The sequence below is a fragment of the Salvelinus fontinalis genome, chromosome 27, assembly GCF_029448725.1.
Source record: "Salvelinus fontinalis isolate EN_2023a chromosome 27, ASM2944872v1, whole genome shotgun sequence".
NCBI classification, from domain to species: Eukaryota; Metazoa; Chordata; class Actinopteri; order Salmoniformes; family Salmonidae; genus Salvelinus; species Salvelinus fontinalis.
In genome coordinates this window covers 22,994,154-23,013,072 of record NC_074691.1, presented here as the reverse complement: position 1 = coordinate 23,013,072, position 18,919 = coordinate 22,994,154, and the positions used below count along the sequence as shown (strand labels likewise).

General features: G+C 49.0%; 1 protein-coding gene across 1 annotated transcript in view; it reads left to right on the top strand.

The window, feature by feature from the left end:
• The window catches only part of fig4a (FIG4 phosphoinositide 5-phosphatase a), a 104,393-nt gene extending 88,317 nt beyond the window's left edge, over positions 1-16,076 (top strand). Inside the window, exon 24 of the mRNA XM_055885309.1 lies at positions 14,878-16,076. Within this exon, the coding sequence (XP_055741284.1) occupies positions 14,878-15,055 (178 nt within the window). The 3' untranslated portion in view covers positions 15,056-16,076. The remainder of the gene's footprint in view (positions 1-14,877) is intronic.
• The last annotated feature ends 2,843 nt before the right edge of the window (positions 16,077-18,919 follow it).

The following is an 18,919-nucleotide window of genomic DNA, read 5'->3' as shown; positions in this document are numbered from 1 at the left end:
GGTTCCGTGTAGTGGGGTTTTGTTCAGATAGCAGCCGATAGGACAGCTAACGATTAGCGGGCCTCAGGTGAGCGTTCAGGTAACGTCGGGACGGATTTGCCGGTTGGATAAATCCCTCGGGCAGATAACGTCGGCAGTCAGTCGTGAAGGCCCGGTGGGGTTCCGTATCTGCAGCAGCAACAAAAGAAACGGGTCCGGATGGTGATGGAACTCCTCAGCTGGCTAGCTCCAGCATGATTTGAGTTTGCTCCGGGGTCGACGTAAGCCAATAGTCACACGGTATGCAGCTAGCTAGCTGCGAAATCAAGGTGCAAGTGTCCAGAGCCTGCGGTTGGAATCCGGGGAAACTGGGAGAAAAAAAGTCCCGGAATGCTCCGGTCCGAGTCGCGTTGCACAAAAGTGCCGGTAGATTATCGAGCTAAAGGGATAGCTGATGACCGCAAAACGTGGGCAGCTGAAACACCAACGCTAGCTAGCAAACCGGCTAATTTCGGGGCAGCTACAGATTAGCTTCTGGCTAGCTATCGGAGTAGCTTCTGGTTAGCTATCAGGCTAGCTTCTGAATTAGCCCCTGGCTATCTTCCACGATGGATTTTCAGATTGAGGTAAATATTACTTATTGTAATTGGTGAAGCGGGTTGCAGGAAAGCTTTTGCAGGAAAGCTTTTGTAGTTGAGTTCTTGGATAATAAAATAAATAAAAGATATGTGAAGAAAAGGTGTAAATATATATATATATACAGGACACGACAAGACAATACGGAAAAGACGTCTGAACTGCTAAGCCACCTTGGATGATCTCGCATGTGCTTGGTAATAGGAACCAGCCATCAGCATTGTTGACCTCGCATGCGCTTGGTACTAGGAACTAGCCATCAGCATTGTTGACCTCGCATGCGCTTGGTACTAGGAACCAGCCATCAGCATTGTTGACCTCGCATGCGTTTGGTACTAGGAACTAGCCATCAGCATTGTTGACCTCGCATGCACTTGGTACTAGGAACCAGCCATCAGCATTGTTGACCTCGCATGCGCTTGGTAATAGGAACCAGCCATCAGCATTGTTGACCTCGCATGCGCTTGGTAATAGGAACCAGCCATCAGCATTGTTGACCTCGCATGCGCTTGGTACTAGGAACTAGCCATCAGCATTGTTGACCTCGCATGCGCTTGGTACTAGGAACCAGCCATCAGCATTGTTGACCTCGCATGCGCTTGGTACTAGGAACCAGCCATCAGCATTGTTGACCTCGCATGCGCTTGGTAATAGGAACTAGCCATCAGCATTGTTGACATCGCATGCGCTTGGTAATAGGAACCAGCCATCAGCATTGTTGACATCGCATGCGCTTGGTACTAGGAACTAGCCATCAGCATTGTTGACCTCGCATGCGCTTGGTACTAGGAACCAGCCATCAGCATTGTTGACCTCGCATGCGCTTGGTAATAGGAACCAGCCATCAGCATTGTTGACCTCGCATGCGCTTGGTAATAGGAACCAGCCATCAGCATTGTTGACCTCGCATGCGCTTGGTACTAGGAACCAGCCATCAACATTGTTGACCTTGCATGCGCTTGGTACTAGGAACCAGCCATCAGCATTGTTGACCTCGCATGTGCTTGGTACTAGGAACCAGCCATCAGCATTGTTGACCTCGCATGCGCTTGGTACTAGGAACCAGCCATCAGCATTGTTGACCTCGCATGCGCTTGGTAATAGGAACCAGCCATCAGCATTGTTGACCTCGCATGCGCTTGGTAATAGGAACCAGCCATCAGCATTGTTGACCTCGCATGCGCTTGGTAATAGGAACCAGCCATCAGCATTGTTGACCTCGCATGCACTTGGTAATAGGAACCAGCCATCAGCATTGTTGACCTCGCATGCGCTTGGTAATAGGAACCAGCCATCAGCATTGTTGACCTCGCATGCGCTTGGTACTAGGAACCAGCCATCAGCATTGTTGACCTGGCATGTGCTTGGTACTAGGAACCAGCCATCAGCATTGTTGACCTCGCATGCGCTTGGTACTAGGAACCAGCCATCAGCATTGTTGACCTCGCATGCACTTGGTACTAGGAACCAGCCATCAGCATTGTTGACCTCGCATGCGCTTGGTAATAGGAACTAGCCATCAGCATTGTTGACCTCGCATGCGCTTGGTAATAGGAACCAGCCATCAGCATTGTTGACCTCGCATGCGCTTGGTAATAGGAACCAGCCATCAGCATTGTTGACCTAGCATGCGCTTGGTAATAGGAACCAGCCATCAGCATTTTTGACCTCGCATGCGCTTGGTACTAGGAACCAGCCATCAGCATTGTTGACCTGGCATGCGCTTGGTACTAGGAACCAGCCATCAGCATTGTTGATCTCGCATGCGCTTGGTACTAGGAACCAGCCATCAGCATTGTTGACCTCGCATGCGCTTGGTACTAGGAACCAGCCATCAGCATTGTTGACCTCGCATGCGCTTGGTAATAGGAACTAGCCATCAGCATTGTTGACCTCGCATGCGCTTGGTAATAGGAACCAGCCATCAGCATTGTTGACCTCGCATGCGCTTGGTAATAGGAACTAGCCATCAGCATTGTTGACCTCGCATGCGCTTGGTAATTGGAACTAGCCATCAGCATTGTTGACCTCGCATGCGCTTGGTACTAGGAACTAGCCATCAGCATTGTTGACCTCGCATGCGCTTGGTAATAGGAACCAGCCATCAGCATTGTTGACATCGCGTGCGCTTGGTAATAGGAACTAGCCATCAGCATTGTTGACCTCGCGTGCGCTTGGTAATAGGAACCAGCCATCAGCATTGTTGACCTCGCGTGCGCTTGGTAATAGGAACCAGCCATCAGCATTGTTGACCTCGCGTGCGCTTGGTAATAGGAACCAGCCATCAGCATTGTTGACCTCGCATGCGCTTGGTAATAGGAACCAGCCATCAGCATTGTTGACCTCGCATGCGCTTGGTAATAGGAACCAGCCATCAGCATTGTTGACCTCGCATGCGCTTGGTACTAGGAACCAGCCATCAGCATTGTTGACCTCGCATGCGATTGGTACTAGGAACCAGCCATCAGCATTGTTGACCTCGCATGCGCTTGGTACTAGGAACTAGCCATCAGCATTGTTGACCTCGCATGCGCTTGGTAATAGGAACCAGCCATCAGCATTGTTGACCTCGCATGCGCTTGGTAATAGGAACCAGCCATCAGCATTGTTGACCTCGCATGCGCTTGGTAATAGGAACCAGCCATCAGCATTGTTGACCTCGCATGCGCTTGGTACTAGGAACCAGCCATCAGCATTGTTGACCTCGCATGCGATTGGTACTAGGAACCAGCCATCAGCATTGTTGACCTCGCATGCGCTTGGTACTAGGAACTAGCCATCAGCATTGTTGACCTCGCATGCGCTTGGTACTAGGAACCAGCCATCAGCATTGTTGACCTAGCATGCGCTTGGTAATAGGAACCAGCCATCAGCATTGTTGACATCGCGTGCGCTTGGTAATAGGAACTAGCCATCAGCATTGTTGACCTCGCGTGCGCTTGGTAATAGGAACCAGCCATCAGCATTGTTGACCTCGCGTGCGCTTGGTAATAGGAACCAGCCATCAGCATTGTTGACCTCGCATGCGCTTGGTAATAGGAACCAGCCATCAGCATTGTTGACCTCGCATGCGCTTGGTACTAGGAACCAGCCATCAGCATTGTTGACCTCGCATGCGATTGGTACTAGGAACCAGCCATCAGCATTGTTGACCTCGCATGCGCTTGGTACTAGGAACTAGCCATCAGCATTGTTGACCTCGCATGCGCTTGGTACTAGGAACCAGCCATCAGCATTGTTGACCTGGCATGCGCTTGGTACTAGGAACCAGCCATCAGCATTGTTGACCTCGCATGCGCTTGGTACTAGGAACCAGCCATCAGCATTGTTGACCTCGCATGCGCTTGGTAATAGGAACCAGCCATCAGCATTGTTGACCTCGCATGCGCTTGGTACTAGGAACCAGCCATCAGCATTGTTGACCTCGCATGCGCTTGGTAATAGAAACCAGCCATCAGCATTGTTGACATCGCATGCGCTTGGTAATAGGAACCAGCCATCAGCATTGTTGACCTCGCATGCGCTTGGTAATAGGAACCAGCCATCAGCATTGTTGACCTCGCATGCGCTTGGTAATAGGAACCAGCCATCAGCATTGTTGACCTCGCATGCGCTTGGTAATAGAAACCAGCCATCAGCATTGTTGACCTCGCATGCGCTTGGTAATAGAAACCAGCCATCAGCATTGTTGACCTCGCATGCGCTTGGTAATAGAAACCAGCCATCAGCATTGTTGACCTCGCATGCGCTTGGTACTAGGAACTAGCCATCAGCATTGTTGACCTCGCATGCGCTTGGTACTAGGAACCAGCCATCAGCATTGTTGACCTCGCATGCGCTTGGTACTAGGAACCAGCCATCAGCATTGTTGACCTCGCATGCGCTTGGTAATAGGAACTAGCCATCAGCATTGTTGACATCGCATGCGCTTGGTAATAGGAACCAGCCATCAGCATTGTTGACATCGCATGCGCTTGGTACTAGGAACTAGCCATCAGCATTGTTGACCTCGCATGCGCTTGGTACTAGGAACCGGCCATCAGCATTGTTGACCTCGCATGCGCTTGGTAATAGGAACCAGCCATCAGCATTGTTGACCTCGCATGCGCTTGGTAATAGGAACCAGCCATCAGCATTGTTGAGCTCGCATGCGCTTGGTACTAGGAACTAGCCATCAGCATTGTTGACCTCGCATGCGCTTGGTACTAGGAACTAGCCATCAGCATTGTTGACCTCGCATGCGCTTGGTACTAGGAACCAGCCATCAGCATTGTTGACCTCGCATGCGCTTGGTACTAGGAACTAGCCATCAGCATTGTTGACCTCGCATGCGCTTGGTACTAGGAACCAGCCATCAGCATTGTTGACCTCGCATGCGCTTGGTACTAGGAACCAGCCATCAGCATTGTTGACCTCGCATGCGCTTGGTAATAGGAACCAGCCATCAGCATTGTTGATCTCGCATGCGCTTGGTAATAGAAACCAGCCATCAGCATTGTTGACCTCGCATGCGCTTGGTACTAGGAACCAGCCATCAGCATTGTTGACCTCGCATGCGCTTGGTAATAGGAACTAGCCATCAGCATTGTTGACCTCGCATGCGCTTGGTAATAGGAACCAGCCATCAGCGTTGTTGACCTCGCATGCGCTTGGTAATAGGAACCAGCCATCAGCGTTGTTGACCTCGCATGCGCTTGGTACTAGGAACCAGCCATCAGCGTTGTTGACCTCGCATGCGCTTGGTACTAGGAACTAGCCATCAGCGTTGTTGACCTCGCATGCGCTTGGTAATAGGAACTAGCCATCAGCATTGTTGACCTCGCGTGCGCTTGGTAATAGGAACCAGCCATCAGCATTGTTGACCTCGCGTGCGCTTGGTAATAGGAACCAGCCATCAGCATTGTTGACCTCGCGTGCGCTTGGTAATAGGAACCAGCCATCAGCATTGTTGACCTCGCGTGCGCTTGGTAATAGGAACCAGCCATCAGCATTGTTGACCTCGCATGCGCTTGGTAATAGGAACCAGCCATCAGCATTGTTGACCTCGCATGCGCTTGGTAATAGGAACCAGCCATCAGCATTGTTGACCTCGCATGCGCTTGGTACTAGGAACCAGCCATCAGCATTGTTGACCTGGCATGCGCTTGGTACTAGGAACCAGCCATCAGCATTGTTGACATCGCATGCGCTTGGTAATAGGAACTAGCCATCAGCATTGTTGACCTCGCATGCGCTTGGTACTAGGAACTAGCCATCAGCATTGTTGACCTCGCATGCGCTTGGTAATAGGAACCAGCCATCAGCATTGTTGACATCGCATGCGCTTGGTAATAGGAACTAGCCATCAGCATTGTTGACCTCGCGTGCGCTTGGTAATAGGAACCAGCCATCAGCATTGTTGACCTCGCGTGCGCTTGGTAATAGGAACCAGCCATCAGCATTGTTGACCTCGCATGCGCTTGGTAATAGGAACCAGCCATCAGCATTGTTGACCTCGCATGCGCTTGGTAATAGGAACCAGCCATCAGCATTGTAGACCTCGCATGCGCTTGGTAATAGGAACCAGCCATCAGCATTGTTGACCTCGCATGCGCTTGGTACTAGGAACCAGCCATCAGCATTGTTGACCTCGCATGCGATTGGTACTAGGAACCAGCCATCAGCATTGTTGACCTCGCATGCGCTTGGTACTAGGAACTAGCCATCAGCATTGTTGACCTCGCATGCGCTTGGTACTAGGAACCAGCCATCAGCATTGTTGACCTAGCATGCGCTTGGTACTAGGAACCAGCCATCAGCATTGTTGACTTCGCATGCGCTTGGTACTAGGAACCAGCCATCAGCATTGTTGACCTCGCATGCGCTTGGTAATAGGAACCAGCCATCAGCATTGTTGACCTCGCATGCGCTTGGTACTAGGAACCAGCCATCAGCATTGTTGACCTCGCATGCGCTTGGTAATAGAAACCAGCCATCAGCATTGTTGACATCGCATGCGCTTGGTAATAGGAACCAGCCATCAGCATTGTTGACCTCGCATGCGCTTGGTAATAGGAACCAGCCATCAGCATTGTTGACCTCGCATGCGCTTGGTACTAGGAACCAGCCATCAGCATTGTTGACCTCGCATGCGCTTGGTAATAGAAACCAGCCATCAGCATTGTTGACCTCGCATGCGCTTGGTAATAGAAACCAGCCATGAGCATTGTTGACCTCGCATGCGCTTGGTAATAGAAACCAGCCATCAGCATTGTTGACCTCGCATGCGCTTGGTAATAGGAACCAGCCATCAGCATTGTTGATCTCGCATGCGCTTGGTAATAGAAACCAGCCATCAGCATTGTTGACCTCGCATGCGCTTGGTAATAGGAACCAGCCATCAGCATTGTTGACCTCGCATGCGCTTGGTACTAGGAACCAGCCATCAGCATTGTTGACCTGGCATGCGCTTGGTACTAGGAACCAGCCATCAGCATTGTTGATCTCGCATGCGCTTGGTACTAGGAACCAGCCATCAGCATTGTTGACCTCGCATGCGCTTGGTACTAGGAACCAGCCATCAGCATTGTTGATCTCGCATGCGCTTGGTACTAGGAACCAGCCATCAGCATTGTTGACCTCGCATGCGCTTGGTACTAGGAACCAGCCATCAGCATTGTTGACCTCGCATGCGCTTGGTAATAGGAACCAGCCATCAGCATTGTTGACCTCGCATGCGCTTGGTAATAGGAACCAGCCATCAGCATTGTTGACCTCGCATGCGCTTGGTAATAGGAACCAGCCATCAGCATTGTTGACCTCGCATGCGCTTGGTAATAGGAACCAGCCATCAGCATTGTTGACCTCGCATGCGCTTGGTAATAGGAACCAGCCATCAGCATTGTTGACCTCGCATGCGCTTGGTACTAGGAACCAGCCATCAGCATTGTTGACCTCGCATGCGATTGGTACTAGGAACCAGCCATCAGCATTGTTGACATCGCATGCGCTTGGTAATAGGAACTAGCCATCAGCATTGTTGACCTCGCGTGCGCTTGGTAATAGGAACCAGCCATCAGCATTGTTGACCTCGCGTGCGCTTGGTAATAGGAACCAGCCATCAGCATTGTTGACCTCGCATGCGCTTGGTAATAGGAACCAGCCATCAGCATTGTTGACCTCGCATGCACTTGGTAATAGGAACCAGCCATCAGCATTGTAGACCTCGCATGCGCTTGGTAATAGGAACCAGCCATCAGCATTGTTGACCTCGCATGCGCTTGGTACTAGGAACCAGCCATCAGCATTGTTGACCTCGCATGCGATTGGTACTAGGAACCAGCCATCAGCATTGTTGACCTCGCATGCGCTTGGTACTAGGAACTAGCCATCAGCATTGTTGACCTCGCATGCGCTTGGTACTAGGAACCAGCCATCAGCATTGTTGACCTAGCATGCGCTTGGTACTAGGAACCAGCCATCAGCATTGTTGACTTCGCATGCGCTTGGTACTAGGAACCAGCCATCAGCATTGTTGACCTCGCATGCGCTTGGTAATAGGAACCAGCCATCAGCATTGTTGACCTCGCATGCGCTTGGTACTAGGAACCAGCCATCAGCATTGTTGACCTCGCATGCGCTTGGTAATAGAAACCAGCCATCAGCATTGTTGACATCGCATGCGCTTGGTAATAGGAACCAGCCATCAGCATTGTTGACCTCGCATGCGCTTGGTAATAGGAACCAGCCATCAGCATTGTTGACCTCGCATGCGCTTGGTACTAGGAACCAGCCATCAGCATTGTTGACCTCGCATGCGCTTGGTAATAGAAACCAGCCATCAGCATTGTTGACCTCGCATGCGCTTGGTAATAGAAACCAGCCATGAGCATTGTTGACCTCGCATGCGCTTGGTAATAGAAACCAGCCATCAGCATTGTTGACCTCGCATGCGCTTGGTACTAGGAACCAGCCATCAGCATTGTTGACCTGGCATGCGCTTGGTACTAGGAACCAGCCATCAGCATTGTTGATCTCGCATGCGCTTGGTACTAGGAACCAGCTATCAGCATTGTTGACCTCGCATGCGCTTGGTACTAGGAACCAGCCATCAGCATTGTTGATCTCGCATGCGCTTGGTACTAGGAACCAGCCATCAGCATTGTTGACCTAGCATGCGCTTGGTACTAGGAACCAGCCATCAGCATTGTTGACCTCGCATGCGCTTGGTAATAGGAACCAGCCATCAGCATTGTTGACCTCGCATGCGCTTGGTAATAGGAACCAGCCATCAGCATTGTTGACCTCGCATGCGCTTGGTAATAGGAACCAGCCATCAGCATTGTTGACCTCGCATGCGCTTGGTAATAGGAACCAGCCATCAGCATTGTTGACCTCGCATGCGCTTGGTACTAGGAACCAGCCATCAGCATTGTTGACCTCGCATGCGATTGGTACTAGGAACCAGCCATCAGCATTGTTGACCTCGCATGCGCTTGGTACTAGGAACCAGCCATCAGCATTGTTGACCTCGCATGCGCTTGGTACTAGGAACCAGCCATCAGCATTGTTGACCTGGCATGCGCTTGGTACTAGGAACCAGCCATCAGCATTGTTGACCTCGCATGCGCTTGGTACTAGGAACCAGCCATCAGCATTGTTGACCTCGCATGCGCTTGGTACTAGGAACCAGCCATCAGCATTGTTGACCTCGCATGCGCTTGGTAATAGGAACCAGCCATCAGCATTGTTGACCTCGCATGCGCTTGGTAATAGAAACCAGCCATCAGCATTGTTGACCTCGCATGCGCTTGGTAATAGAAACCAGCCATGAGCATTGTTGACCTCGCATGCGCTTGGTAATAGAAACCAGCCATCAGCATTGTTGACCTCGCATGCGCTTGGTAATAGGAACCAGCCATCAGCATTGTTGATCTCGCATGCGCTTGGTAATAGAAACCAGCCATCAGCATTGTTGACCTCGTATGCGCTTGGTAATAGGAACCAGCCATCAGCATTGTTGACCTCGCATGCGCTTGGTACTAGGAACCAGCCATCAGCATTGTTGACCTGGCATGCGCTTGGTACTAGGAACCAGCCATCAGCATTGTTGATCTCGCATGCGCTTGGTACTAGGAACCAGCTATCAGCATTGTTGACCTCGCATGCGCTTGGTACTAGGAACCAGCCATCAGCATTGTTGATCTCGCATGCGCTTGGTACTAGGAACCAGCCATCAGCATTGTTGACCTCGCATGCGCTTGGTACTAGGAACCAGCCATCAGCATTGTTGACCTCGCATGCGCTTGGTAATAGGAACCAGCCATCAGCATTGTTGACCTCGCATGCGCTTGGTAATAGGAACCAGCCATCAGCATTGTTGACCTCGCATGCGCTTGGTAATAGGAACCAGCCATCAGCATTGTTGACCTCGCATGCGCTTGGTACTAGGAACCAGCCATCAGCATTGTTGACATCGCATGCGATTGGTACTAGGAACCAGCCATCAGCATTGTTGACCTCGCATGCGCTTGGTACTAGGAACCAGCCATCAGCATTGTTGACCTCGCATGCGCTTGGTACTAGGAACCAGCCATCAGCATTGTTGACCTGGCATGCGCTTGGTACTAGGAACCAGCCATCAGCATTGTTGACCTCGCATGCGCTTGGTACTAGGAACCAGCCATCAGCATTGTTGACCTCGCATGCGCTTGGTACTAGGAACCAGCCATCAGCATTGTTGACCTCGCATGCGCTTGGTAATAGGAACCAGCCATCAGCATTGTTGACCTCGCATGCGCTTGGTAATAGGAACCAGCCATCAGCATTGTTGACCTCGCATGCGCTTGGTAATAGGAACCAGCCATCAGCATTGTTGACCTCGCATGCGCTTGGTAATAGGAACCAGCCATCAGCATTGTTGACCTCGCATGCGCTTGGTAATAGGAACTAGCCATCAGCATTGTTGACCTCGCATGCGCTTGGTAATAGGAACTAGCCATCAGCATTGTTGACCTCGCATGCGCTTGGTACTAGGAACCAGCCATCAGCATTGTTGACCTCGCATGCGCTTGGTACTAGGAACTAGCCATCAGCATTGTTGACCTCGCATGCGCTTGGTAATAGGAACCAGCCATCAGCATTGTTGACCTCGCATGCGCTTGGTAATAGGAACTAGCCATCAGCATTGTTGACCTCGCATGCGCTTGGTAATAGGAACTAGCCATCAGCATTGTTGACCTCGCATGCGCTTGGTAATAGGAACTAGCCATCAGCGTTGTTGACCTCGCATGCGCTTGGTAATAGGAACCAGCCATCAGCGTTGTTGACCTCGCATGCGCTTGGTAATAGGAACCAGCCATCAGCGTTGTTGACCTCGCATGCGCTTGGTACTAGGAACCAGCCATCAGCGTTGTTGACCTCGCGTGCGCTTGGTACTAGGAACCAGCCATCAGCGTTGTTGACCTCGCATGCGCTTGGTACTAGGAACCAGCCATCAGCGTTGTTGACCTCGTGTGCGCTTGGTACTAGGAACCAGCCATCAGCATTGTTGACCTCGCGTGCGCTTGGTACTAGGAACCAGCCATCAGCATTGTTGACCTCGCGTGCGCTTGGTACTAGGAACCAGCCATCAGCATTGTTGACCTCGCGTGCGCTTGGTAATAGGAACCAGCCATCAGCATTGTTGACCTCGCATGCGCTTGGTAATAGGAACCAGCCATCAGCATTGTTGACCTCGCATGCGCTTGGTACTAGGAACCAGCCATCAGCATTGTTGACCTCGCATGCGCTTGGTACTTGGAACTAGCCATCAGCATTGTGACCTCGCATGCGCTTGGTACTAGGAACCAGCCATCAGCATTGTTGACCTCGCATGCGCTTGGTAATAGGAACTAGCCATCAGCATTGTTGACCTCACATGCGCTTGGTAATAGGAACTAGCCATCAGCATTGTTGACCTCGCATGCGCTTGGTACTAGGAACTAGCCATCAGCATTGTTGACCTCGCATGCGCTTGGTAATAGGAACTAGCCATCAGCATTGTTGACCTCGCATGCGCTTGGTACTAGGAACTAGCCATCAGCATTGTTGACCTCGCATGCGCTTGGTAATAGGAACCAGCCATCCGCATTGTTGACCTCGCATGCGCTTGGTAATAGGAACCAGCCATCAGCATTGTTGACCTCGCATGCGCTTGGTACTAGGAACCAGCCATCAGCGTTCTTGACCTCGCATGCGCTTGGTACTAGGAACTAGCCATCAGCATTGTTGACTTCGCATGCGCTTGGTACTAGGAACCAGCCATCAGCATTGTTGACCTCGCATGCGCTTGGTAATAGGAACCAGCCATCAGCATTGTTGACCTCGCATGCGCTTGGTAATAGGAACCAGCCATCAGCATTGTTGACCTCGCATGCGCTTGGTACTAGGAACCAGCCATCAGCATTGTTGACCTCGCATGCGCTTGGTACTAGGAACCAGCCATCAGCATTGTTGACCTCGCATGCGCTTGGTAATAGGAACCAGCCATCAGCATTGTTGACCTCGCATGCGCTTGGTACTAGGAACCAGCCATCAGCATTGTTGACCTCGCATGCGCTTGGTACTAGGAACTAGCCATCAGCATTGTTGACCTCGCATGCGCTTGGTACTAGGAACCAGCCACCAGCATTGTTGACCTCGCATGCGCTTGGTAATAGAAACCAGCCATCAGCATTGTTGACCTCGCATGCGCTTGGTAATAGGAACCAGCCATCAGCATTGTTGACCTCGCATGCGCTTGGTACTAGGAACCAGCCATCAGCATTGTTGACCTCGCATGCGCTTGGTACTAGGAACCAGCCATCAGCATTGTTGACCTCGCATGCGCTTGGTACTAGGAACTAGCCATCAGCATTGTTGACCTCGCATGCGCTTGGTACTAGGAACTAGCCATCAGCATTGTTGACCTCGCATGCGCTTGGTACTAGGAACCAGCCATCAGCATTGTTGACCTCGCATGCGCTTGGTAATAGAAACCAGCCATCAACATTGTTGACCTCGCATGCGCTTGGTACTAGGAACTAGCCATCACCTATGATGGCTAGTTCCTCACCTGCACTTGTGGCACCTCACCTGCACTTGTGGCACGTCACCTGCACTTGTGGCACGTCTTTTGAAATGCATATTTCAGTAGTATGTAGTGCTACACCATGTCTGGACTACCCCACACCCCCTACCTTGTCTCCTGTGTGTGTGTGTTGTGTGTCAGGAAGTGTTTTAACATATTTTCAGACACTGAAGTGTCTCAGTAACCAGGTTTACATCCAACTTCTTTATGCGAGTAAAGAACGTCGGCTAAAAATTTATGGCAGGCCTGATGGAAACAGCAAATTTGTCAGTAAACTTTCCAAATGTCGACAAAATGAAATACGCTAGACAAGGTAGGATATTTTAGAGTCTGTAAAGTTAATTATGCGTGAAATGACGGTTGAAATACCTTTCTGCTCAAATATTGATATAATATCAAAGTAAACTTGGAGTCAAGCGATGATATGTTTTGTGGTCCTCCCATTACGACCTGGGAAACCATGCAGTTTATTTAACTACATATGAAATAAGTTATGAACTTCACAGGTTGGTGAAAGTGCACGGTGATCTTGATGCTGCTTTACAATAAATATTGAGGGTCTTATTCTGGTGACGTGATGATCGATGCTTGACTGCCATTTCACAAATAGAAAGAATCTCGCTCTTTTTTTCCATAATAGGAATCTCATGTAGATACCCGCACTGTAGGCCTATCGCTGAGCTGTTGGCTAGAGCACACGTGCAAAGACCAGAGCGGGAACATTCTCTATATAGCGCGACATGCTTTGTTACAAAACGATCAGTAGTTGAAAATGTGATGGAAACCCATTTACTGTACTTGTATTGTTTATTCGGTACATGGGAATTTAACTGCAGAAGTTATTCTGTGTGCACTACGTCATCCCGCATATTTTTAGCCGCAAAAAGTCTATTTCATAGAAACACAACAACTGTACTTTGTTTTTATATTCACATCTGTCACCAATTGGATGGAAACCTTGCTAGTGTCTTCTCTCTTATTCACCTACATTTTTTTTACACACCTCAACTGTTTCTCTCAGGCTCTCAGAAACCACCCAGAAACACACACACTCAATTCACAGCCAGGGACTAGGGGGACAGGGGAACCAGTAAAAAGAGTGAGAATGAGAGGACAAAGAACAGAAAAGTAATTTGATTTACTGCAGAGGAAGTGGGTCATCAAACGTGCTGGGACAACTAAGAGGAAGACCAGTGTTGCTACAGGAAATGGTGGTAGGAAAGGTGGAACATGTGAAACGATTAGGTTGAGTTCTACTCCACTTCCTGGTATTGTTCATCCTAGCTAACTTGTGACTGTTTGCTTTGCTCTGACTCACCCAAAACACTTCAGTCACAAGTGCTTCTCTATCAAGGCTAACTACTGTACATCACTCAGTGACCCACTGGATGCCTCGCTGTGTTGTCTTGGTGACCTCTCAGCCAACATCCGCTATCAGAAGTCAGTTTAGTACTGTGTGCTGAGTGTACATATCAAGCTCTTTTACAATAAGAGAGTTGTGACCTCCAAGCAGAACAGACACATTGTACCTCCACATCCACATGTTGTTCTTTTTCAGTCATAAAAGCACTTGATGTTAAGTCTAGCCCAATGGCCGGCCCCATTGCTCAACACTGGCTTTTTACTAAGTGCTCTGCTCTGATGAATTCTGTGTCATTCTGTCATGTTGTGTATTCTGTGACGTTCCCGAAAGCGGGGGGGTGGTAGTGTTGAGTGCTGTGAGAAAAAGTGGTCTATGAAATGTCTGTATAGTGGGTATGTGCATGAGGCTGGTGGGTGGGGTTGTGGTGTTGCCAGTCTCCAGAAGGATGACTTGAGGAACCTGAGGTAGCTAATGAGCTGTGTAGATGACTGAACATGCGAAGGGTTCAGCTTCCACACTAGTTATTATTAGTGATTACCAGGGCTGTAGAAATACCAACATTTTTCTCTCCCTCCCTGCATCCTCAATCGTCTACAAATCTGTCTTGTGACCCATTATCTCTTCTTTTAGGAACACGTTTCAGTTTAAAAATGTCAGTTTTCTGCAGAACACATTTTGGTCTGCTTGGCTTAGTTGTGTTACACATGAATCACTACTACCTACAGCTACTGTACCACAGTAACTTATATCCAGCATGAGTTTAACTATTTGTTTTATTTTTCACCTCTCCCTCTTATCTCTCTCTCTTCAGTGTTCCTGTGTCATGCTTTACGACTGACAGTATATACGAGGTGTCGTCTCCGCAGGTGGACAGGGACAACAGGGAGGTGTTTGAGGGCCACGTGCTAACTGGCCTTGGCCAGGTGAGATCACTGTGCCGAGAGGACATACTCATGTACAGAGAGTACATCAAGAACAGGTACATGTGATGTGAGAGGCGCCATAACCATAGAAATAGAATGGTCATCCCCATTAAAGTCAATGATGGCATAATGGGTGGACTGGTGGCCATTGCGAGTGTACCCATAAGGAGCAAAGCAGGAAGTAAAAGCAGGAAGTGTGCCATCAATCTGTGATGTGATCTGTTAAATCAACTCAACTGACATGACAAAAAAAGACATTCCATTGTAAGAGCTACATCAGTTAGCATCATTTGAATTAACATTCTACATTACCATGGAAATGATTTAATCACCAGGCAGCCATTACAAGTGTACCCATGAGTTTACCAGTCATATTGCCAGGGTCAGAGATTCCAAGCCTGTTCTATTCATTGTATTTCTATGGCCATAACCAAATCTCAACCATGGAGCAACCATCGATCAACCACATCTCAACGTTGGATCAACCACGCTCTTGACCACAGCCCCATTACCTGCAAGGAGAGTGGATGGTAGTTTCATGGTATACAGTGGACACCCAATCAAAGGCTTCTCCGACTGATGAGAGTTAGGGAGGGTTTCCAGAGGAGGGAGGAAAATATTCCTAGTCTGTTTTATGACTTCAGATTTTTCAGTAGTTATTTTAGAGTGACAGCAGTAAAGGATGAAAACAGGTTATTTATTTCAGTTATTTTAGTCATGATCATGTATGGCTTCCAAGGTTAAACAAGTGTTTAATTGTTTTCTTTTTCTCGCTCATGTAATTTTAAACACATCCCTGCTTTTTTTAATATAGCTTTTGAGTTTTACACATTTAGCACAGCTGTCGTTTTTTCTGTTTGGATGTTGGACAAAATAAACTTATCATGTTTACAAAACTAATTGATTTAATTTCATTTCATATAAATAATGAAGATTATGATTTTCATTGTTTTGCACCTTTTATTTTGCTTTTTTAATTGTCTTTGATTTACTTGTTTAGGATAACTGCCTATCTAAATACTGAGGTGAATAAGTGTGTAGCGCCATATTAAACTTGTATATTTATTAAATGTCATGTAAATCTAAATGTGGTGAGAGGTTTCATTGGTGAGTGGACTACAGTAGCATCCTTAGAGAACAAGACCAAGCCACACTCCTTCAGTCTCTTCTCTCCTTCCTGTCCTCTACCTCTCCATCCTCTACAGCTGTCACTAAAAGAACTGTACATGTCAGAAACACACTGACAGTACTGTATACTCATTCATTGAGGATGATTTGTCTGCTGGTGACTTTGGGCTGCATGCTCTACTGTTATATTCATTTTGTTAATCTCTCAATCTTTTTGTCTCGCTCTGTCTCTGTATCTCTCCCTGAGTGTGTGTGTATATCTCTCCCTCGCTCTGTCTCTGTGTGTGTGTGTATATCTCTCCCTCGCTCTGTCTCTGTGTGTGTATATATCTCTCCCTCGCTCTGTCTCTGTGTGTGTGTGTGTATCTCTCCCTCGCTCTGTCTCTGTGTGTGTGTGTATATCTCTCCCTCGCTCTGTCTCTGTATCTCTCCCTCGCTCTCTGTCTCTCTGAGTGTGTGTATATCTCTCCCTCGCTCTCTGTGTGTGTGTGTGTATATCTATCTCTCCCTCGCTCTGTCTCTGTATCTCTCCCTCGCTCTCTGTCTCTGTGTGTGTGTGTGTGTGTGTGTATATCTCTCCCTCGCTCTCTCTGTGTGTGTGTGTGTATAGCTCTCCCTCGCTCTCTCTCTGAGTGTGTGTCTCTCCCTCGGGCTTCAGAGAGCTTTTGCAGCCACAGCCACTGACTTGCTCACAGAACACACATTCAGTTATACACACTCCACAAAGACACACACACCCTGGCCGCTGGTCCTTTCTCCCTGGCCTCTCTGTGCCTAGTGAGACACGGCGATAGAGGAATGAGAAGGAAGGGGGAGAGGAAGCGTGGGATGAGGGATGAACAGCCTGCTGCATATACCCGCATTTAGAGGAGAGGGAATGAAACCGAGAGTGAACGTCTATTAGCTGTTATTAAGCCCAGATTAAAGCTGATCGAGAACATTGGAGGGGGAGAACGTGTGCCGGTGTCTGCCATTTCTGGCCAGCGGGACAATGCTGGGTGCCTAGAGAGATAAGAATAGCCAATCAGACAGAGAGGAACAACAACCATTAGGACAGCTCTTTATATACTTTGTCTGTCTTTCTGGTTTCCTCGTCTAGTGACATTATCAAAAACAGACCGTTAGTGATCAGAAATCAGACTAAGCCCATGAGCGTACATGTGCTTAGGTAAACGTGCCTCCCCTCATTAGTCATTAGAGTGTGTGTGTGTGTGCTCGCGCGCTTATATGTGAGAATGAATGAGAAGCAGGGTCTTTAAATAAGCCTGTTTTTCTAAGTTGTTTTTGAACCAAACAGCGGGTGTCAAATATCAGTGATTTGTTTTGGTCACACACCTCTCACTCGCCTGAAATGAATGAATCATCTGGAGCCAGCTACCTTTCATGGGGTAGCAATCCTGTTCAATTTGTATCCACAAAAACAGTTGATTAGTGGAATAGAACTATGTGTAGCTCCCTCTGTGCGTGGTTAATAGTAGTACACCTGCTGTGGTCACAGAATGAAGGGAGAAACTGCATGCTGTATAAAACTGACATTTCCCTCTCCATTTCAACCATGAACTGCCTCCTCCTGCTCTACCTATTACATCCCCCCTCCTCTCGCACTCTCTCTCGTCCTCGCTCTCTCTCCCTCTCCTCTCACACTCTCTCCATCTCTTCTCTCACTCTCACCCCCTCTTTCTCCCCAAATGTGTATTTCTCTTTCTCTCCTCTTACACAGACACACCACACAACTGTTAGAAGACCACTCAGGACGTTGTCACCATGTGATCCTCCCTACTTGTCACACTGTTCTCAGAGATTCAAAGCAGTGATCTCCATCTGGAGTGCATTATGTATGCTTTATGATTAACAACTCATGGTGCGATCATAACAACACACAGGAACTCAAGTCCTTCTGCTCACCCTCCGCCCCGTAGCACTCACATCTGTCATCATGAAGTGCTTTGAGAGGCTAGTCAAGGATCATATCACCTCCACCTTACCGGCCACCCTAGACCCACTTCAGTTTGCATACCGCCCCAACAGATCCACAGATGACGCAATCTCCATTGCACTGCACACTGCCCTATCCCATCTGGACAAAAATAATACCTATGTAAGAATGCTGTTCATTGACTACAGCTCAGCATTCAACACCATAGTACCCTACAAGCTCATCATCAAGCTGGAGGCCCTGGGTCTCAACCCCACCCTGTGCAACTTGGTCCTGGACTTTCTGACGGGCCGCCCCCAGGTGGTGAAGGTAGGAAACAACATCTCCACTTCACTGACCCTCAACACTGGGGCCCCACAAGGGTGTGTGCTCAGCCCTCTTCTGTCAGGAAAACAACCTCTCACTCAACGTCAACAAAACTAAGGAGATGATCGTGGACTTCAGGAAACAGCAGAGGGAGCACCCCCCTATCCACACCGAAGGGTCAGCAGTGTAGAAGGTGGAAAGTTTTAATTTCCTGGGCGTACACATCACAGACAACCTGAAATGGTTCACCCACACAGACAGTGTGGTGAAGAAGGCGCCACAGCGCCTATTTAACCTCAGGAGACTGATGAAATTTGGCTTGTCACCCAAAACTCTGACAAACTTTTACAAATGTGCAATCGAGAGCATCCTGTTGGGCTGTACACAGCCTGGTACAGCAACTGCACCGCCCTCAACCGCAAGGCTCTCTAGAGGGTGGTGCGGTCTGCACAATGCATCACCGGGGGCAAACTACCTGCCCTCCATGACACCTACAGCACCCAATGTCACAGGAAGGCCAAAAAGATCATCAAGGACAACAACCACCAAAGCCAATGCCT